Below are 23,265 nucleotides of genomic sequence, written 5' to 3'. Positions count from 1 at the left end.
AACCTTTCTTTTCTCCCTGGCTGCTTTTAAAATTTTCTGTTTATCTTTGGTTTTGGTGAGTTTGATGATAATATGTCTTGGTGTTTTTCTTTTTGGATCAATCTTAAATGGGGTTCGATGAGCATCTTGGATAGATATCCTTTTGTCTTTCATAATGTCAGGGAAGTTTTCTGTCAGGAGTTCTTCAACTATTTTCTGTGTGTTTTCTGTCCCCCCTCCCTGTTCTGGGACTCCAATCACCCGCAGGTTATCCTTCTTGATAGAGTCCCACATGATTCTTAGGGTTTCTTCATTTTTCTTAATTCTTTTATCTGATTTTTTTTCAGCTATGTTGGTGTTGATTCCCTGGTCCTCCAGATGTCCCAGTCTGCATTCTAATTGCTCGAGTCTGCTCCTCTGACTTCCTAATGCGTTGTCTAATTCTGTTATTTTATTGTTAATCTTTTGGATTTCTACATGTTGTCTCTCTATGGATTCTTGCAACTTATTAATTTTTCCAGTATGTTCTTGAATAATCTTTTTGAGTTCGTCAACAGTTTTATCAGTGTGTTCCTTGGCTTTTTCTGCAGTTATCCTAATTTCATTTGTGATATCATTAAGCATTCTGTAAATTAGTTTTTTATATTCTGTATCTGATAATTCCAAGATTGTATCTTCATTTGGGAAAGATTTTGATTCTTTTGTTTGGGGGGTTGGAGAAGCTGTCACGGTCTGCTTCTTTAAGTGGTTTGATATGGATTGTTGTCTCTGAGCCATCACTGGGAAACAAGTTTTTCCAGAAAATCCGCTAAAAAAAAATGCAGTCAGATCCCTATCAGAGTTCTCCCTCTGGCTCAGGCTATCCAGATGTTAATGAAGCCGCCTGGGGAGGGTGGGGGAGGGAACAGAGAGATAGGAGAGTAGCACCTCAGAATATAGCCAGAGTTGCTTGTCTTGCTTGGAATGACTATTATATCTGAGATTCCCGCGGGTGCGTCGCCTATGTGTGCTGGCTGTGTGGAGATTGCCCCCGGGGGGTCTGGCCCGCTGGAGTCACGGTCAGATCCTCCGCTTCCAGCCCCATGCCCAGCGTCAAGGCTCCCCTACTGGGACGGTGCACTCTCGACTCCAAAATCAGTCGCTGCCTCCCGGGGACTTCTCGTCCCTCCAGCCGCGTGGCCGTGCCGCCTCCGAGAACCAGTTGGGCCTCCTCCCGGGGTTAGTTCAGATGGGTGGAGCCGGTCCCCGTGCTTGTGCCGTAACCGAGTGTCCCGGCTGGGATGCTGTTCTCCCCGCTCCAATACCAGTCGCTGCCTCCCAGGGACTTCTCCTACCGGCTGCGTCCCACGCCGCCCGCGCGACCTGGCTGGTCCCCATCCCGGGGTTAGTTCAGGGGGGTGGAGCAAGTCTCCGTGTTTATGGCGTACCTGCGTCCAGTCCAAATCCCTGCCGGACGGTTCCCCGGCTCGGATGCTGCTCTTTCTGCTCCAAGACCAGTCACTGCCTCCCGGGGACTTCTCCTACCGGCTGCGTCCCACGCCGCCTGTGGAACCGGCTGGTCCCCCTCCCAGGGTTAGTTCAGGGGGGTGGAGCAGGTCTCTGTGCTTGTGCCGTACCTGACTGGTACGCTGGCTCCAGGCTCTGGAAACAATCGCTGCTTCCCCGTATTAGTTCGTTCTCCGTCTCTAAATCTGTGTTTGTTGTTCAGCGTTCGTAGATTGTTATGTATGTGATCGATTTACTTGTTTTTCCATGTCTTTGTTGTAAGAGGGATCCGAGGTAGCGTCTGCCTAGTCCGCCATCTTGGCTCCGCCCCCCCAGAGACAACATTTTAAAAATTATGTAGATCATATCTTTCTTCTCCCTCATTTCTGCCAGAGAAAAAAGCCTGTCTTTAGAATGGGCCTTGCGGGCCACATGATCTGGTCCTATTATACGTCAGACCTCATCTTTCCACTACTTTCCGCCTTGCTCTCTGAGCTCCAGACACCCTCCCGCCTTATCGCCTCTCACTGCCATTCCCTTTGCCTGGTTAATGGCTCACTCCCTCTTCTGTATCTTTTTAAGAAGGGCTCATTTAGTAGAATAAAGTGAACATGTTATCATAAACATTTAGAATGACGTTTCTGTAAACCCAAAATTGTGATTTGCTTCCTGGCTCTGTATCTAAAAATTACTCTGTAACCATCTCCCTAACACCCCCACCCTCCCCACCAAGATTTCTTCCAGGATCTTCTCAGGATTTTTAGGTCCATTTGGTAAAAAGGAAAAAATAAATTTCAAAGTTAGAGATATGCAAGAAAACTACTTTAGATAAAGAGTTAATTCTTAATTATGTGTAAACATATTTACCTATTATATTTTTATATGATAGTTATGCATCTATAATAGGTTTGATTTTTTCATTAAATTTGAGTGCAAATTTAAATGTTTATAAAACATATGTAATGAATAAAAAATATTGATACAAAGAACATCAGTATACATAGTGCCTGATTTAAGAAAAAGAACATTACCAGTATTGAAACTCAACCCCATTCCTTTCCAACTCCACAGAAGAACTTACATTTTATGTTTATAATCCCCTTGATTTTCTTTAGAGTGTTTATCTCATATATTTTAATCCTAACAATATATTGTTTGGTTTTGCATGACTGATGGGAAAAAGGAGTGAAAAAAACAAAAACAAGAAAAAACCATTGTCGTCCAGTGGATTCTGACTCATAGCGACCCTATAGGACTAGAACTGCTCTATAGAGGTTCCAAGGAGCCGCTGGTGGATTCGAACTGCCGACTTCGGTTAGCAGCCATAGCTCTTAACCATTGTGCCACCAGGGCTAATGGGAGAAAGGTGTAAAGGGTTTATTTTTCCTGTATCATTGATATTGGGAGGAGGGACATGCCTCCTATTAGATTCCCCCACTCAGGTAGACCCTGGCTTTGTCTCAGTCCCCCTGCCCTGCAAGACCACAAAACAGAAGGCCTCATGCCCAAGGTGCCATAAATGCCTTCATGGCCAAAGCTGGCTTAAGGGATCTGCCTGCCTCTCAGGGCTTTCTCCCACCTTTATTTGGTTTTTCCCCTCTTATTAGTCCGTGTTTATGAGTTTATCAATGCAGTTACAAATATTTTGTTTTTCATATTTTATCTAACATTTTTAACTGTTTTTAATGGAATGTTCTTTCAAGGAACCTGGCTATCCTTCCGGAAATGGAAGACCCTATATTCTAGATTTAGTTTTAAGACAGTTACATAATTCTCCTCTGCTTTCTTTTCATATGCGCAGAGCTAGATGGTCCTGGAAGAAATTCATTTTGATTGTCTGTCATTTACTTTTTTTACTTAACTTTTTTGACCTCCTTCTTTTTGCATGGCTGCATAGTAATTTGACAAAATGTATGTAAACCACTGATTACATTACTTGACTTGCTCGAGATTATTCTTCTCATTGGAATGCACCTGGAAGTGAAGTAATATAAATACATTTAAGAATTAAATTATAATTTGTTTATAGTTTATGTGTGTGTTTATATGTCTGTATGTATTTTCTACTAGGCTGCTGCACTGAATAATAATAAAGATTCCAGATGGAATTTCTTGAGACTGTTTAATGGATATACTTACAGCGGCGTAGAAACTTTGGGGAAAGAGCTCTTTATGTACTTTGGGCCGAAAGCTTTACGGTAAGATAAACCTGTACAATACATCTTATCTCGCTGTGTTTAAGGATGTGTTGAAGGCTTTTCTTGCAGTTTGCTGGGTGTCACATTTAATCATGTGGAAAGTACTCTATTTTTAAGAAAGCTCTAACATATGAGGTCTAGATTCTATCGTGGAAAGCCCTAAGCAGCAGAAGAATAAATTGTGATGTCATCGTTACTTGGAGGGCTAGTCAATTTATTTCTTTTTTTAAAAATGATAGGCTAGTGGGGCTTCCCAAGATGTATTATAGCAACAGATCTCTGCTTTCCTTTTCCCTAAACTCCCTACCCTGCTGTTCTTCTCTTTTGTTTCCACCAAGTTATTGCATTCAGTGACATGAATTTCTTTATACTTGTGACAGCACCTAGTTTGGTCTAAATGTCTCACTAGATTTTTATATTTTTCTGTCTTCTTTTTTTTCTCTGAAACTGAGTGAAATTTGAAAACTTATTTATACAATTCAAAAACTTTCCACAGGAGAACATGTTCCCCATTGTTTCACAGTTCTTCTGGAAATTCACGGGTCATATATGGGCAAAGAAGGTATAAGCAGTCTACTACATTGGTTGATTTAATGATAAAAAGGAGTCAAAATTTATGTAATTTCCAGGGCATGGTCACTGTTTAATTTTTGCAGGAAAATGATAAAGTTCTGTGGATTAATATGTCTCAAATCTCAGCCTGCCTTTTTTGAGTTTAGCCTAAGTTATTGCAAACTATAAAGATTGGTACTGCATCTTTGAATCTTTTTTTATGTTTCTTTAAGGTAGCGAACACTTTTTAGCTCAGTAATGAAATCACTCCTGAGGTTCACCCTTCATCCAAAGACTAGACAGGCCCATAAAACAAAACGAGACTAAAGGGGCACACCAGCCCAGGGGCAAGGACTAGAAGGCAGGAGGGGACAGGAAAGCTGGTAATAGGGAACGCAAGGTCAAGAAGGGAGAGTGGTGACACGTCATGGGGTTGTTAACCAATGCCATAAAACAATATGTGCACTGTTTAATGAGCAGCTAGTTTGTTCTGTAAACCTTCATCTGAAGTACAATTTAAAAAACGACTATTAAAGATTATGAACATTAATAATAAAAAAAAAGATATTAAACAGTTATCACCCACTTAAAAGTAAAGTCCTATTACTGGATCCTGTTTTTCCAACTGAAGGTGAATATAGACACAAAGAGCTTATATGACTACATGATTGTTATTTATTGTACTTCATCTACCACATATTTAGAATACTTCAGGGTTTATGTAATTGCTTTTCCTCTGAGGTGTTCTCTGCTCATTGTCAGCAGCTGCTGTCCTTGGACAACATTGTCACTTGGTGGTTTTTCTTAATCCGGGGTTGATAGCGTCAGCCTATGCCTACTGGTTCATGCAGTAATGATATATTGCAGGTTACATTATTGCTGTTGTAGACTGATGTGATTGAGAACTCTTAGCTATGAACAGAACAGCACACAATGGAATCCCATGCAAGACAGTTGAAAACATTGATATGTTATTGATTCTCTAGTGTGAGGTGCAGATTTATTTCTGTAGGATGAGAGGACGGCGTTTATCAAGTGCTCTCCACCAGACTGATAAGGAGGAATCATTGCTCAGTCAGCACTGGCAGGAAGTGTTCCAGGAAGTTCTACACAAGGGCAGTTATTTCTCCATTCTAAGCAAACTAGTTCCTGGAGAGTTGGTGTCTCGGCATATGGGTAGGACAGGTACAGTTGCTTGCTTCCTTTCAATTTCCTGGAGCCTCAATGACTATTGGCTGTAACAATTCAAGGTCAGCGGCAGATCAGCTGTTTGAACTAAGCAATCTAGAATCAACTGTATCTCCTTTTGCGATTTAACGTAAGTTTAAAAAATGCACTCCCAATCTATGCTTCTTAGGAGAATGGATGATTCTATCAAAGAAATGTGACCTGGTGTGGGGCTGCAGGTCTGTGAGGAGGAGATAGAAGCATGGGGTGTTCGTGTTTGACCTGTTTTCTACTCACCAGTCTGCTCTGCATTTTAGAGGACAAATCGCAGGAAACATGCTTAATGATGGCTTCCAGTTTCCCCTTAATACCCAGCTTTTCAAAATCAAACGTGCCTACAGGATTTTAGTCAGAAAGCATGTGCATTTCACAGGGTAGGCCGTGATTCTTACTGGGATGTGTTTGATTATGAGAGAGGAATACAGGTGTAGCCCTCTTTGAGAAAAATCTGCCATGTAAAAACCCAAACTTCAGAAAGATACAAATTAGGGAGTGATTATTTCGGTTACTAAAGGATTTGTCAAGGCGCTTGTAATAGTACCATAACCAAAACCAAAAAACCAAACCCGTTGCCATTGAGTTGATTCCGACTCTTAGCGATCCCATAGCACAGAGTAGAACTGCCTCATAGGGTTTCCTAGGAGCACCTGGTGGATTCCAACTGCTGACCTTTTGACTAGCAACCATAGCTCTGATACACCACACCACAGGGGTTTCCAAATGGTACCACAGCATAGTAAAAATTATTTCGTATACATTTATTTTCGGAGCACAGCTTTTGGTGTGATCTGTGATTAATATCTATACTACTTCTGAATGCTCACAGAAGCTTTTCAGCTCAAAACAAGCAGAAATCACTTCTATTTTTTGTTGTAAATGTAACAAATGCTCTCTAGAAAGAAACTGAAAAAGAGTGAACAAATAAGAATAAAGTAATACATTTGCAATCCCACTACCAAATATAATCTCAGTTAACTTTGGAGGCATGCACTGCCAGTCTGGTGTGGGCCTGTAGCTATATGTCTACTCACCCAAACCCACCCTACAAGCTTTCATTTTCAGTGAAAATGGACACAGCTGTTACATCTTGGATTAACATTTAAAAGGTATATTTATTTAATGAATATCTCCAAAACACTTGGCTATTTCCAATCTGTAATTTATGTGACTCTAGTTGTTTGCAATTATCATACATATTCAGAGACCAGAAATATTTTGGAGGCTTCGCCATTTTCGAGATGCTATATACATAATCAATTTTTTAATTTATTGGCGTTTAAGCAGTGTGAACTTATAAATAGACGTGCAAGAGATAATGAATGTAGTGGTTCTTTTTAGTGGTCTTTATGGAATCCATCATGCGCTGCTTATGAAAGGATTTTACAGCTTAGACATAGTTTTGGCACAACAAGATAGGAGAAATTGAAATGTGATAAAGATTTTAAATTATGTTTTTCTCTATGAGTCAGAATTGACTCGACAATGGGTTTGGTTTTTTATCGTTGTTGGGTGCCATCGAGTTGATTTTTGACTCATGGTGACCCCGTGTAACAGAGTAGAACTGCCCCATAGGGTTTCCACTGCTGTAATCTTTACGGAGGCAGATCGCCAGGTCTTTCTCCTGTGGAACCACTGTGGGTTCAAACCGCTAGCCTTTTGTTTAGCAGCTGAGTGCTTAACCATTGCACCACCAGGGCTCCTTAAATTATATATTATAAAATAATAGATACCTATTGTTTGCTTACCCAGTGTGCCCACTTTTCTTTTAGGGACAGCATTCCATCTAGAAACTGGTCTTCTGGCCACCACAATCACATAATTCAAGTTGGATTTAACATAATCTTACATACTTTATCTCATACAGAGTTGATTAGGTCAGTCTGAGTTCTTCTGTGAGACTTTCTCATCTGGACCTGAGGAGGCTCAGGATCTCTCTGATGTTGGGAAGCTGGAGATACGAGGCCTTAGAACTTGTAGGTAGCTGCCTATGATGGTTAAGATTGTGTGTCGATATGCCTGGGCCATGATTCTCAGTGGTTTAGCAGTTACGATATAGTTTGTCAGTTATATAATGATGTAATCACCTCCATGATGAGATCTGTTATGAGCAGCCAATCAGTTAAAAGGGAGCTTCCCTGGGGGTGTGGCCTGCATCTAATATATATGGACTTTCTGCAAAGCTCCCTGGCTTTTGCTGTGTTCTGGATCCTGCATCCGGCTTGTCTTTATCTGACCTCCAGTTCTTGGGACTTGAGCCAGCAGCCTGTTGTCTGATCTGCTGATCTTGGGTTTGTCAGCCCCTGCAGCTACATAAGTCAGGAGAAGTTTCCAGTCTGACCCCTGACCCATAGACCTGAGACTTTCTAGCCTCTACAACCATGCGAGCCATTTCCTTAGTATGTTTTTGTTGTTAGGTGTCATCGAGTCAGTTCTGACTCATAACAACCCTGTGTTCAACAGAACAAAACACTGCCCAGTCCTGCACCATCCTCACAATCAATGCTATGTTTGAGCCCATTGTTGCAGTCACTGTGTCAGTCCATCTCCTTGAGGGTCTTCCTCATTTTTGCTGACCCTCTACCTTACCAAGCATGATATCCCATTCCAGGCACTTGTCCCTCCTGATAACATGTCCAAAGTATGTGAGACAAGGTCTCACTATCCCCACTTCCAAGGAGCACTCTGGCTGTACGTCTTCCAAGACAGACTTACTCATTCTTCTGGCAGTTCATGGTATATTCAGTATTCTTCGCCAACATTACAATTCAAAGGAGTCAGTTCTTCTTTGATCTCCCTAATTCATTGTCCCACTTTTGCATGCATATTAGGCAATTAAAGATTCTATGGCTTGGGTCAGGCACACCTAACTCCTCAAAGTGACGTCTTTGCTTTTAACACTTTGAAGAGGTATTTTGCAGCAGATTTGCCCAATGCAATACGTCATTGGATTTCTCGACTGCTGATTCCATGGACATTGATTGTGGATCCTTCATATAAATCTCTCTATCTTTCTTTCTCTCTCTCTCTGTCTCTTTCTGTATATATATGTGTGTGTGTGTGTGTGTATGTACACTTCACTGGTTTTGCTTCTGTAGAGAACCCAGCCTAAGACAGTGTCTGCATTGCATGGTCTGCCAAGAATGACATTGTGTGGTGATAAAAATAAAACCAACCTACATAAAGCAGAAAGAATATCCCAAAGTCCCTTATTCTGTCTTTTACTGAGCTCCAGCTACATTGCAGCCTTTTCTTCAGTTTTATTGTTCAACCCTTCCTAAGATTTTGTAAGCTACTAAATAGTCCTTGGTGCCTAACCCTTTTCTGAATTGGGTCCCTGTCACTTGCAACCTAAGAGCACTGACTGTTAAAGTAATCTGCAAGTAGAAAATTGAGTATCTGTAGTTTTTGAAATGGTGGTTTTAATTTTAGTTACTCTAAATAGTTCCATGTGTATCTGGAGAATATATGGACATCTTTACTTTAATTTTCTGTCCCTTCTGCACCTGATATTCTATAGGACACTAGTTTTGCTTTCTTTCCATTGCATAAAAACCCTATGGAGCGCAGCTCTACTCTGCAACACCTGAGGTCACCTTGAGTAGGAATCAACTCCACAGCAACTGGTTTTTAGTTTTTATCCAAAACAACATAGTTTATTTACATATTTATACATTATAATTATTTTTATATCATATTATATAGTATAATTTTTATGTAAATGAGAATGTTAATATATATTTGGCTTCTTAAACAAAAAATACATGTTGCATACATCAAAATATACATTCCATTATTACAGTAAAACCTGCAAAAGCCAGAACCTGTGTAAGGCAGAAACCTGTCAGAGGGAGAAAACGTTTAAGTATTTTCCGTTAGTAGAGAGAACTAGAAAAGTGTCCATGCCCTGTCAAACTCGTGAGACGCGGAAAAACAAGGCAGTCCAGTCGAGCTCTGGCTCTCACAGGTTTCACTGTGTTTAATGTGTGTAGAATTTCTATTTAAGATGAATTATCATTTTTTAACCAATCCCCCTTGATTACCATTTTTCCCCATTTTTTGCTCTAATAAAAAATTGCAGTTAACATCCTTGAACCTGTATCTTTTACCATTTTAATATTTTCTTAGGAGAGATTCCTTAGTCTTAGTGTTTTGAGTCTCGGGTGCTTGTGCATTTTTATATTCATGTTTATCATCGGTGGAAATCAGACACCTCCTACTGGTTGCACACTAGAGAATGACTCATGTGCACGGCTGCCTTGGCTCTGATTGTTTAGTATTTGTCTTCGTCTCCACACAAGGTTATAAAACCCCTAAAACCTGTTAGAATGAAATCTATCTGCAGCACTGTGATACTGTGGAAGGTGGGGAAGCTTATCACAGACTTGCCTAGCGTGGTTTTCCCAAGGCTGCTTCTTCTTGCTATTTAGTAATTTTACCTGGACATTTCTCCCTCTCTAGACCTCCCCCCCCCCAGTTCTTTGTTGTTGTTAGGTGCCATCAAATTGGTGCCAACTCAGAGACCCCATGTACAGCAGAACGAAACACTGTGTGGTCCTACACCATCCTCAAAATCATTGCAATGTTTGTAACCACTGTGTCAATCCATCTCCTTGATGGTCTTTTTTTTCGATGACCCTCTACTTTGTCAAGCAAAATGTCCTTCTCTAGGCACTGGCCCCTCCTGATAACACGTCCAAAGTACATGAGATGAAGTCTTGCCATTCTTGTTCTAAGGAGCATTCTGGCTGTACTTTTTTCAAGACAGATTTGTTCAGTCTTCTGGCAGTCCATAGTATAGTCAGTATTCTTTGCCAACACCACAATTCAAAGGCATCAATTCTTCTTTGATCTTCCTTATTCATTATCCAGCTTTCGCCTGTGTATGAGGCGATTGAAAACACTATGGCTTGGTTTAGGTGTGCGTTAGTCCTCCAAGTGGCATCTTTGCTTTTCAATGCTTTAAAGAGGTCTTTTGCAGCAGATTTGCCCAGTGCAATAAGTCACTTGATATCTTGACTGCTGCTTCCATGGGCGTTGATTGTGGATCTAAGTAAAACGAAATCCTTGACAAGTTCAATCTTTTCTCCATTTATTACGGTGCTGCTTATTGGTCCAATTGTGAGGATTTTTGTTTTCTTTATGTTGAGATGTAATCCATGCTAAAGGCTGTAGTCTTTGATCTTCAGCAAGTGCTTCAAGTCCTCTTGCCTTTCAGCAAGCAAGGTTGTATTGTATCATCTGCATATCGTAGGTTGTTAATGAATCTTCCTCCAACCCTGATGTCACGTTCTTTTTGATATAGTCCAGCTTCTTTGATTATTTGTTCAGCATACAGACTGAATAAGGATGGGGAAAGGATACAACCCTCGCCCACGCCTTTTCTGATTTTAAACCATGCAATATGTCTTTGTTCTGTTCAAAAGACTGCCTCTTACTCTATGTACAGGTTGGGCATGAGCACAATTAAGCGCTCTTAAGTTGTGTTTATCAGGTATAACTTGCTGTCGAGTCAATTCTGACTTGTGGCAACCTCATGTGTGCAGAGTAGAACTGCTCGATAGGGTTTCCAGTGCTCCGACCTTTTGGAAGCAGATCACCAAGCCTGTCTTCTGAGGCACCTCTGGGTGGGTTCAAACCACCAACCTTTCAGCTAACAGTTGAGTGCTTAACCGTTTGCGCCATCCAGGGACTTCATGTATAACTTATTTATTGCATAATTCATCTTTTTTAAGAATATACTTCACTGAATTTTGAGTAACCACCACCACAGTGAAAATAGAGAATATTTCCTAAAAAATCCTTTCTGTCCCTTGGTAGTCAGTGCCCTCGCCTATGTTTGGCAGCCACTGATATGATTTCTTTCACTACAGTTTTGCCATGTCTAGAATCATCTGCTCTATTTTACTTTGATCAATGCTTTTGAGATTCATTCATATTGTTTGAAATATCAGTAGTGCATTCTATTCTACTACCAGGTAATCTTCCGTTGTATGAAAGACCGTGATTTGCAGATCCATTTGTCAGATGATGGACCTTTGAATTGGTTCAAGTTTTGAGTTACTGTGAGTAAAATTGCTAGGCTTATTCACATGCATGTAACATGTATGTGTGGACATATATTTTATTTATCCTGGGTGAATACTTTGGAACAGTATTTCTGAGTTATCTGGTAATTGCGTTTGACTTTAAGGAGAACTGGCAAATTGTTTTCCAAAGTGGCTGTAACCCTTAACTGTAACCCCTTGCTGTTGAGTCAATTCCAACTCATAGCGACCCTATAGGACAGAGTAGAACTGCCCCACAGGGTTTCCAAGGAGCGGCTGGTAGATTCAAACTGCTGAACTCTTAACCGCCGCGCCACGAAGGCTCCAAAGCATTCCCACCAGAAATATAGTAAAACCTGTGAAAGTCCAAACCTGTCTAAGGCAGAAACCCATCAGAGAAGGAAAACTCAAATATTTTCCACTAAAACGAGCTATAGAAAAGTGGTAAGACTGCACCCTGTCAAAGGTGGAAAACCTGCGACATCTGGAAGAACAAGGCAGTCCTGTTGAGTTCTGGCTCTCACAGGTTTCACTGTATATGCGGATTGCATTTCACATCCTTGTCAGCTCTTGGTATAGTTGGTCTTTTTAATCTGAACTCTTCAAATAGTTACGTAGTATGTCTCATTGTGGTTTCAATTTTCATTCCACTAATGACCACAGAAGGAGTCCCTGGGTGGTGCAAATGGTTAAACCCTGGTCTACTAACTGAAAGGTTGAATGGTCAAACCCATCCAGGTGTACCTGAGAAGTAAGGCCTGGTGATCCACTTCTGAAAGGTCACAGCCTGGAAATCCCTATGAAGTGCAGTTGTACCCTGCATACATGGGGCCGCCATGAGCCGGAATCAACTTGACAGCAACTAGCAACGATAACCAGCGATGCCATGTACTTATTTGCATTTTTGGGGAGGGGAAGTGTCTGTTCAAATGTTTTTTCCAACTTTTATTGAATTATTTGTCTGCGTATTGTTGAGTTGTAAGCATTCTTCACATATTCTGAAAATAAGCTTTTCATCTGATATGCGTCCAGCAATTATTTTCTCCCAGTCTTTGGCTTATCTGTTAATTTAGTGAAGCATGTCTTTTGAAGAGCAAAGCCTTTTAATTCTGATGAATACCAATTTTTCAAACTTTTTTTTTTTTTAATGTGTCATGCTTTTTGAGATCAGTCTAAGAAATCTTTGCCTAATTCAAGGGCACCAAGATTTTTCTTTTTTTCTCGAAGTTTTATTGTCTTATCTCTCGTATTTAGGACTTTGATCCATTTTAATTTTCCTATATGTAAGTTCATTTCCTTGCATATGGAGGTCCAAATGTTCCACCACCGTTTGTTGAAGATATTATCCTTCCTCCATTGAATTTCTTTGTCAGCTTTGTGGAAAATCAATTGACCATGTATGTGTAGGTCTGTTTCTGAACTTTCTACGTTTGATTAATCTATGTGCCTGTCTTTTCACCAATACTACACAGCTTTAATTAAAGTAGCTTTAAAGTAAGTTGAAATCAGCTCGTTGATTCCTAAAAAATTCCTTCTAGGGTTTTGATTGGCATTACCTCTAATCCGTAGATCAGTTGAGTGATAACTGACATGTTATCAAAAATATTGAGTCTTCCACTCCCTAAACCCCATATATCTTTCCATTTATTTAGGTCTTCTTTGATTTCTTTGGTCAGTGTTTTGTAGTTTTCAGATTCAGGCGTACATTTCGTATTTTTAACTAAGGTTTTTTTTTTTTTGGTGCTTTGTAGATGGTATTCCTTTTTTTTTTTAAATTGAATTTCTAATTGTTCATTTTTTTTAGTATATAGAAATATACTTTTGTGTGTTTGTAATAACTCACTTATTCCTTTTAGTAGCTTTTTTTCCCTAATTCTTTGGTAGATTATTTTTTATGTAGAAAATCATGTTATTTATGAATTGAGGCAATTTTCTTTCTTCATCTCAATCAGCATCCCTCTTATTTCTTTCTTGTTTTATTGCACTGGCTAAAAACTTCAGAACGATGTTGAATAAGAGCAATGAGAGCAGATAGTTTTGCCTTGCTCTGTATGATATTAGGTGTATGGGGGGGGCAGTAGATGTCCTTGATCAGATTGGGGAAGTTTCCTTTTATTTCTGGTATTTTGAGAGTTTTTATGATGAATGAATGTCAAGTACTTTTCCTATATCCAGATGATCACATGGCTTTTCTTATTTAACCTGTTTTTATTTATGGGGAATTACACTGATTGATTTTTGAAAATTGAACCAGCTTTGCCTTCCCAACATAGGCCTCACTTTTTCATTGCACGTGATCCTTTCTCCATATTGCTAGATTTGATTTGCTAATATTTTGTCAGGATTTTTGTTTTGTCTATGTGAGCAGTGTTGACCTGTAGTTTATTTTCTTGTTAATGTCTTTGTCTTATTTTGGTACTAGGGTGATGCTGACTAAAACTGGGTTAGAAATTCCCTCCTATCTGATTTTCTGGAAGAGTTTATGTAGACTTAGTTTTGGAGGAATTTCCATGATCTGTAATGAATTAATATTAATGAAATTAGACAACAAAAGAAATGGACAAATTCCTTGACAGACAGAAACCACTGAAGCTATTATTACTATTAAAACGGTTTGGAGGATTCCTGTTTTATGTCTGTTTTTCCTAAATTTAATAGATTTATAAGACAAAAAAAGGCACACGTATTTGATTCAAGGTTCTTACTGGGGCAACTCTTGCATTTGAATTGGGCCTTAACCTTTGAGATTTTTGACATGGATATGGTTTCATTATAGAAAGTGGTTTAGACTCCCCTTTATGAGCCATGCAGCTGAAAAGCCTTTAGATATGACGGCTTCTGGGCTTGACAGTTGTACACCTTTCTCTAGGGTTGAACCTTCGTAAGCTAAATTATGGGGTACTTACAGGCACACGTTTTTCCTGTCAGGAACTGTGGGGCATGTAAGATGCGTTTCTGATTGATAGCAGGGCACAGAGAGTTTAAAACCCACATTTTTAAAGTCAGACTAGTTAACCTTGCACAAAACTGTAACACTGCGCTTTGGAATTCGAACCAGGGAGCAGTAACATTTGTTGCCAAAAGGGCCCTCATTTATTGACTCATCAAAGCTGTAAGGAAAAGGATTTGAAAGGCAGAACAGTTTTTCATCTTGAGAATCATTTTTGATCTTCATCATCAGTTGTCTCAAAGAACTATTTTTCTTTTTTTTTTAAACTGGACATGTTAATCAATCTTATAAAATTTGAAAGGTTATAAATTTTTCATCACTGCATTGCAGTTTTAAAGTTAACTGTAAATATTTATAAATCTCTTCTCCCAATACATAGAAAGGTTAAAGAAAACTAAAAGAATGGAAGACAATAGGATTTTGACTTGTTTTTTCTTTTTTTTTGAGACATAACGATTTTGCAAAAAAAAAAAAAAAAAATTGTTTTATTCCTTAGCCCAAAGCTGAGGAAGAAAAGAGTAACGGCTTTTAAAACTATAGATGTTATTTTGGAATGGGTAAACATTTTCAATCACTGTGGCTAGAAATAAAGAATTGGAATGCTACTGGCTTTGTGGGATTTATAAAAGCACAAACTACAGGCAATTTAAATTTAACCTGGTCTCATCTGAAGCTTTTGAATCTGAAAAAAGCTGAGAGACTGCTCTGTGAATAAAAGGTACTTCATCTGACAAGAAAGCAAGAACAGAGATTTGCTTTCTTGTGCTTATTTGTTGGGGCCGTATATATATTTTTTATCATTTCTCTAGGAAGTTGTTTTTTTTCTGTGAGTTGAAAAACTGTCACCTTGTCTAGCTTTATAAACATATGAAAGTTATAAGAGAAAGATATATAATAACATTAGCTACCATTTTTTGCCCTTTAAAAGTACCTACCTGATTACTATCTGTTTATAATTAAAAAAAAAAAAAAAAAAAACAAAGCGAAGGAGCAAAACTCTGACCCATGATATACTTTCTGCCACTCAAAACCGGGATTGATTTTGTTTCAGGATTCATTTTGGCATGAAAGGCTCCATCATGATTAATCCACTTGGGCATAAAAATAAAAATGGAGTTTCTCCTGTTTTTGAAGTCCAGCTCACCAAAGATTTGATTTGCTTCTTTGATTCATCCGTAGAACTCAGGTAAAAGTAAAATAAAAGTACTTCAGCAGTACTCAACTCTAACACTTGCATCTACAGTTTGGTTTGGCATGTCACAAGTGTTAGAAAATAAATGAATAAATGGGTGGTTTACAATTGATAGGAGCCCTGGTGGCGCAGTGGTTAAAGCACTTGGCTGCTACCCGAAAGGTTGTTGGTTCTAACCCACCAGCTACTCCACAGGAGAAAGATGTGGCAGTCAGCTTCCATAAGAATTACAGCCTTGGAAGCCCTATGGGCCAGTTCTACTCTGTCCTGCCGGTCGCTATGAGTTGGCAATCAGTGGTTTTACAATCGATAAAATCTCATTCTAATGGAACCATCAAATAATAGCTTTTTAGGGTCTTCACTGTTTGCCTGTAGAACTATTAAAAAAAAAAAAACTGATTAACATGAATTGTTCATATTTACAACAAGGCTCATTTTAAATGACACTTTTTGCAATTGTAACCAGACTTACAATTAATGTGTTTTCTATTCCTTTCTGTAGAAACGCATTGGAAAGTCAACAGAGAATAAGAATGATGGAAGAATTAGATGTGTGTTCACCTAAATTTAGTTTCTTAAGAGCAGAAAGTGAAGTTAAAAAACAGAAAGGCCGAATGCTATGTGATGTGTTAATGGATCAGAAAGTCTTGCCTGGGGTAGGAAACATCATAAAAAATGAAGCTCTCTTTGACAGTGGTCTCCACCCAGCTGTTAAAGTATGTACCAAGTGTTTTTAAAACACTTTGTATGTTTTTAGCTACAGTTAAGGGGAACAACGTGGAGCACTTACATCTGTGTTACAGTGAGATGCTCTCCTCAGACAGACTCCCGGTCTGCCCCAAGTCTTTCCTCATGTCACTCTCCCAGTAAGGCCAACCTTGACCACCCTGCGTAAAGCTGTAACACGCATGCCTTCCTCCACTTCACACACCCAATCTTCCCTAACCTGCTTGGCTTTTTATTCTCTTCATAACCCTTATCACTTTCAAATATAACATAATAATAATTATTATTATTGTATTTATTGTTTAAAATCTTTCTCCCGCTAGAATGCAATCTTTTATGAAGTATCCCAAGGGTCTAGAGAACAATGTCTGACACATGGTAGGCACTGAATGAATACTTGTTGAAATATGAATGAACTGAGGTCACACTTTTCCCTTCTGGCATATTAAACACGCACGCACACACTCGTGTATTCCTATTTATACCTATTGGCCTATGCTCTCCACCACATAGGGTGGCACCCACTGCAACCTCCCTTGGAACCTGGGAAGGGGGTGGAGGGATGTGCTGTACCCCACACAGTCCAGTTTGGTGACAGAGCTTCATTTCACTGATCTGCCTGGCAGGGTGGGAACCAAGCTGTTAATGTGCAAAATAGATAGTAGATTTTTTTTTACTATTGTCATAAATGGGAAATATCAGATAACAAAATAGTCAATAAGTGAGGAGTAGGTGTATTTTAGTTTACAAGGAAGAACTTAACTTTATCACTTTTATCTAGACTTGAATACCAAACCTGTTGCCGTCCAGTCGATTTCAACTCATAGGGACCCCGGAGAACAGGGCAGAACTGCCCCATAAGGTTTCCAAGGAGTGGCTGGTGGATTTGAACTGCCAACCTTTTTTGGACAGCAGCTGTAGCTCTTCACCACTGTGCCACCAGGGCTCCACAGAGCTGAATAGCCTCTATTAACTGATTTTTTTTCCCCATGAATCCAAAAACACCTATTTTGTATAGATATTTCCTTGATGTTGTTGTTGTTAGGTGCCATCAAGTAGGCATTGACTCACAGCAACCTCATGCATAACAGAGCAAAATGTTGCTCAGTCCTTATGGATAGCAACAGACGTTTTCTTGGTAGTCCCACTAAAATTTAAATCATTAGAAATTAACTTTTAAAAGAAACCAGTTAATGTTAGTTCTAGATTAGGTTCTGCTTTCGACATCTGAACAATGTAGTCAGATTCCTAAAATATAGGAATAACGAAATTTTAACAAAACTGAGCTTTTTAAAATCACTTAGACTGCTTCGGGAAATGCTTTAAAAAAATACCAGAGTATTGTTTTTATCTAAGATAAGCTGAGAATTTATTTTTTTCTGTCCGTTCATCGAGACTTTCAACTAGTAAAAGATTGTTTACTCATAATGTCTGATGAGGGTATAAAAATTAATGACATTTCTGAAGTTTAGCTATCAGTCCCTTAAAAGCATGCATGTCATAACTGAAAAAAGTACAGTTTAATACTTCAAGGTGTGACTTAATATACCATAAAAGATATGGTAAGGAATAAATGAGTTTTAGAAGTACATATGGCTTAGACTTATATTTAATATACCATAATAAACAATTATATTTATATATATATCATCATAAACAATGAATATACCATAATAAACAATTGTGTGTGTATATATATATATGGAAACCCTGGTGGTGTAGTGGTTAAGTGCTACAGCTGCTAACCAAAGGGTTGGCAGTTCGAATCCGCCAGGAGCTCCTCGGAAACTCTATGGGGCAGTTCTACTGTGTCCTATAGGGTTACTATGAGTCTGAATCGACTCAAAGGCACTGGGTTTGGTTTTTTGGTTTTGTATACATTCATGTATATACCTCAAAGGTAAGGCATTGGACAGAATTTCATGGAATTACTGTTGAAAGCACACGTACCAAATGATAATAATTCTGCCCTGATAACACTGAGATTTATGCCAGATTTTGTCACCAAAAAAAAAGAAAAACTTCAGTAATGTCTGTTTCCCAGCTCTTCCATGTGTTAACAAGTACTTTGATATTAATGCATGTATAGAAATTCATATCTTTTAAAAACTTGATAGTGACATTAATGGTTGTCTACTCTAGTTCATATTTTTCTTCCTTTCCTTCTTTCTTGCTTTTGTTCATTTGTTTGTTTTTCTTATTTTTCACATCAAATAAGAGTTTTCAGGGTGATTGATAGAAAATGCTGGAAATTGGAAGGTACTGTATACAGAATAGACATTCAATAAAAACTTGAATTAATTAAAACATAAAAAAGAACGGTAGTTTTTGTCTGTAGTACCACCCCTACAACTATTGTTAATTAATAACATTAAATAGAAATATGAGAACTAGAGTTCTAGAAGATATGCATGTATTTTTAAACCTATTTACAGTAGCTAACAGAAGTGGCAACTTTTTTTTTTTTTTTAGTAATGAACAAATTATGAAATTATCTTTCCATTTTAAGGTTTGTCAGTTAACAGATGAACAGACCCTTCACCTTGTGAAAATGATACGTAATTTCAGCATCCTGTTTTACAGGGTAAGGACAAAGTTCTTCAACTACGTAAAATGTCAATGGTTTCCCTTTTCGTGGCACCAAATATGTCAAAGCCGCATATAGCCATCTAGTGGTAAGGGTGTGCAGGTACAATGAAGGACGGGGTATTTTATGGAGTAATTAACACCTTGAAATCCTTTAAATAATAAGTCAATCTAAGCTTGTCTAACAATAATTATATGAAATTACCTTATACTAAGTTGGGGAGCAACTGTATTAGTGTTTTACTTAGATTCTTGTTCTAGTTTTTGGACACATAACAGTAAAATATAGAAAGCCTATTGAGATAGACGGTCTACACTGGGATAAAAAGACCTCAGTGTAACTCCAGGCTTTGCTACTTACTATCTGTGTGACTTAGGTTATTGACATAACTTTATTTAGGTTTAGTTTCTTCATTTGTAAAATGGGATAGTATTTCTCCATCTACTACACGATTGTTTTGAGAATGAAATAAGTGCTTGCTAAAATGATGTGAATTTTGAATGTTGTATATACGCATATATAGAAAACCAAAAACCAAACCCATTGCTGTCAAGTCAATTCTGACTCATAGCCACCCTATACAACAGGGTAGAACTGCCCCTAGTGTTTCCAAGGAGCGGCTGGTGCATTCGAGCTGCAGACCTTTTGGTTAGCAGCCAAGCTCTTAACCACTGTGCCACCGGGTCCCCATCTTTTTAAAAAAAAGTATCACGAATGTCTGGTGTTTTCCTCCACAGTCCATTTTCTATATTCAACACTTTTAGTTTTATTATGTTCAGAAAGCAGATATTGTTGAATTCTTCATTAATTGGCCTAGAATGTTAATGGACCTCTTGCTTTACAGAGCTGCCTTGGGTAACTGTGGCTGCTTTTTAATTTTATGTGCTTGTTTGTTCTTCCAGGGAAAGATAATTATAGAAAAATGCCCATTTCTTGCCCACATTAAGTTAGGCATTTCAATACTTTGCTTAAATTAATATCAGTTATTTGTGTAATTTCCAGCTTACACAGGGTGAGCCGTATTTCTGGGCTTTTAGATTTTCACACTGCTGATGTAAATCTGAAATATTCTCTTTGTAAGAGCTTTCAATGTACGTGAGTAGGATAAAATTTGGACAGAAAATATCAAAATGTCTTTTGAAATAGAACTTGTATCAAAATGGAATATGTTCTCTGCTAGAATGGTGTTTGAATATTTATTTTCTTTTTTAGAGATTCTGTAAGATTTAAAAAGAAAAACTGCCCTTTGTCAGGTCAACCAAGAAGATGGTTTTGTTAAATTTTGCCCCTAGAAATAAATGTTTTGGCTGTCGAAACTGACTGAGTGAGCAGCTTAAGGTTTCTAAGAACAATTAGATTTAAAGCTCATCTAGTCTTTTTTTTTATAATCACATAATTATGTTTAATTAAAAAAACTGAAAGCTTGAAAGATATTTTAAATTATAAAACCTTTATATCCCATTTGGATAAAAGGATAAAGCTATGCAAAGAACAATTCTGAATACTATTAAGTTATAAAATAATGACTTAATTATTTCACACAAATCTTGTTCGTCAAATATTGCTGATTCTTGTCAATACCTTTTTCTCAGTTGAAAGAAAAAATTATACGCACATAAGTACAAACATGGAAATTTTTAACAGGTTATTTTCAGAGATGACTTTCAATAATATACGTTTGACTGTTTAGCAACACTTTTTCTGTGGATAGCAAGTTAACTTTTGTTTTTTTTTGTTTTTGTTTTTTGTTTAGTGCAATAAAGCAGGATCGGCTGTCTCTAAACACTATAAGGTTTATAAGCGTCCTAACTGTGGTCAGTGCTACTGCAAAATAACTGTGTGTCGCTTAGGGGAGAATAACAGAATGACATATTTCTGCCCTCAGTGTCAGAAAGAAGATCCTCAACATGTTGACATAAGGTAAGATAAATATTTTTTTTTCCTAATTGCTGTTGAGTTGCCCCAACTCATGGTGACCCCATATATGTCAAAGTAGAACTGTTCCACAGGGTTTTTTTGTGGTTGATTTTTGGCAAGCAGATCACCCAGCCTTTCTTCTGATATCGAGTTTGAAGAGAAATTATTTGCTCCCAGTTCTCTAATTACCAAGTATTAGTAAACGAACATAACTGAAAAGTATTTGAACCCTTGGAAAGAAATAGGAAATAACATCACCAAAGTACCAGAAGGGGCCAAAGATGATTTATGGATGACTTCTGAAAACCTCTAGCTCCAGTGTCAACTTCCATCCCTGAGTTCAGTCTGATTTGTGAAATAAGTACCACGAGGTGTAGATAAGTCAATAATTGAAAAATGCAGCTATCTTCAAAAGTCTGTGCTCCATTCGGAAATATTATTATAAACTGTGACCATGATCTTTTTTACAGAATTTATATCTTGTTGGTGAAACAACCCATTAGTTATTAAAGATGTAAGTAGCATCATGAATATAAACCCATCGCCATCAAGTTGATTCCGACTCATAGCTACACTATAGGAGAGAGTAGAACTGCCCTATAGGGTTTGCAGGGAGTGGCTGGTAGATTCAAAGTGCCAGCCTTTTGGTTAGCAGCCTAAGGTCTTAACCACTGCACCACCAGGGCTCCTCATGAAATGTATGTGATTATTAACCAAAATACCTTGTACAGACTTGAAGCACATTAAATGCCAGGACAGATCAGGGATGTTAAACGAAAGCAGTTGCTGTCTAACAGTTAATTCTGACTCACGGTGACCCCATGTGTGTCAGAGTAGAACTGTGCTCCACAGGGTTTTCAGTGGCTGATTTTTTGGAAGTAGATCACCAGGTGTTTCTTCTGAGGTGCCCCTGGGTGGACTCAAACCTCCAACCTTTTGGTTATCAGCTGAACACATTAACCATTTACACCATCCAAGGACTCCTCAGGGATGTTAGAGGTTTGTATATACAAGAGAGGTTGGGAAGATCTCATAAAGAAAGTATAATTTGAAAAGCAGTTTAAAAACATCTTAGAATGTTGGTTAAATAAATGATAAAGCAGTATTATTTAACTGAAAAAAACGAGCACAGCCGCAAGTCTTGAATCATTAATAAGCATGGCATGTTGGAGAGTTGATGATGATATTGGCCAAGCCAAAGAAGGTTTCAAGTTGTCGAATAGTAAAAATTCTACAAGTAGGATGGGGCCAACAATGGGTTAGTTTTCTCTAAACTACTCCCTGTTCCCTTCCCCTCAGCTTCTCCATCCCATCTTACTGTCGTTATTGATGTTGTGTGCCACTGAATCAATTCCAACTCATAGCGAATCTATAGAACAGAGTAGGCTGTCCCATAAGGTTTCCTAGGCTGAAATCTTTACGGGAACAGATTGCCAGGTTTTTTCTTCCACGGAGCCACTGGTGGATTTCAATTGCCGACCTTTCAGTCATAGAAATCTGAAATATGTTTAGTAGATAGCTCATTATATTGTATGGTTTTAAAGTTTTCATCTTTCTCATAAATAAGAACTATTTTTCATAATATAGGTGTATATTTTTTAAATTGTTACAAAGCAAAAAAAACACTAAAATATTTTTAAAAGTGTACCTTTTTAAAGTGTTAAAAAGCAAAGATGTCACCTTGAAGACTAAGGTGCACCTGACTCAAGCCATGGTATTTTCAATCACCTCATATGCATGCAAAACCTGGACAGTGAATAAAGAAGACCAAAGAATTGATGCCTTCGAATTATGGTGTTGGCAAAGAATAGTGAATATACAATGGACTGCCAGAAGAACAAACGAATCTGTCTTGGAGGAAGTACAGCCAGAATGCTCCCTTAGAGAGAATGGCGAGACTTTATCTTACGTACTTTGGACATGTTATCAGGATGGACCAGTCGCTGGAGAAGGACATCGTGCATTGTAAAGTAGAGGGTCAGCAAAAAAGAGGAAGACCCTCAATGACATGGATTGATACAGTGGCTACAACCATAAGGATGGTTCAGGACCAGGCGGTGTTTCGTTCTGTTGTACATAGGGTCCCTATGAGTCAGAACCAACTCAATGGCACTTAAGGTTTTCTAGGCTGAAATCTTTACGATTCATTGACTTGATCAAATCTATTTAACACAGTACCTGGAATATAGAAGACATTCAATATACATTCGTTGACTAAATTAATGATTACTGCTCAATATTTATTTTCTATGAATGGATAGCTTTTAAGATTAAAAAAAACAAAAAGCCCTCTTTATTCTTCCAAATCAAATAAATATGTTATTTATCATATAAATTAGATAACTGGCAATTCCAAAGGTTTTTGGAACTGGATTCTAAGTGTTCAGGGGCTTCCTGAAAGAGCCTTA

General features: G+C 38.3%; 1 protein-coding gene across 1 annotated transcript in view; it reads left to right on the top strand.

The window, feature by feature from the left end:
* Positions 1-23,265, top strand: part of NEIL3 (nei like DNA glycosylase 3) — a 67,738-nt gene that overhangs the window by 21,590 nt on the left and 22,883 nt on the right. The window contains exons 3-7 of the mRNA XM_064274162.1: positions 3,535-3,662; positions 15,487-15,621; positions 16,130-16,343; positions 18,863-18,937; positions 20,694-20,860. Coding sequence (XP_064130232.1) covers positions 3,535-3,662; positions 15,487-15,621; positions 16,130-16,343; positions 18,863-18,937; positions 20,694-20,860 — 719 coding nt within the window. The remainder of the gene's footprint in view (positions 1-3,534; positions 3,663-15,486; positions 15,622-16,129; positions 16,344-18,862; positions 18,938-20,693; positions 20,861-23,265) is intronic.

Source organism: Loxodonta africana, chromosome 21 (assembly GCF_030014295.1).
Source record: "Loxodonta africana isolate mLoxAfr1 chromosome 21, mLoxAfr1.hap2, whole genome shotgun sequence".
Taxonomy (NCBI): Eukaryota; Metazoa; Chordata; class Mammalia; order Proboscidea; family Elephantidae; genus Loxodonta; species Loxodonta africana.
This window is presented reverse-complemented; position numbering and strand designations above follow the sequence as displayed.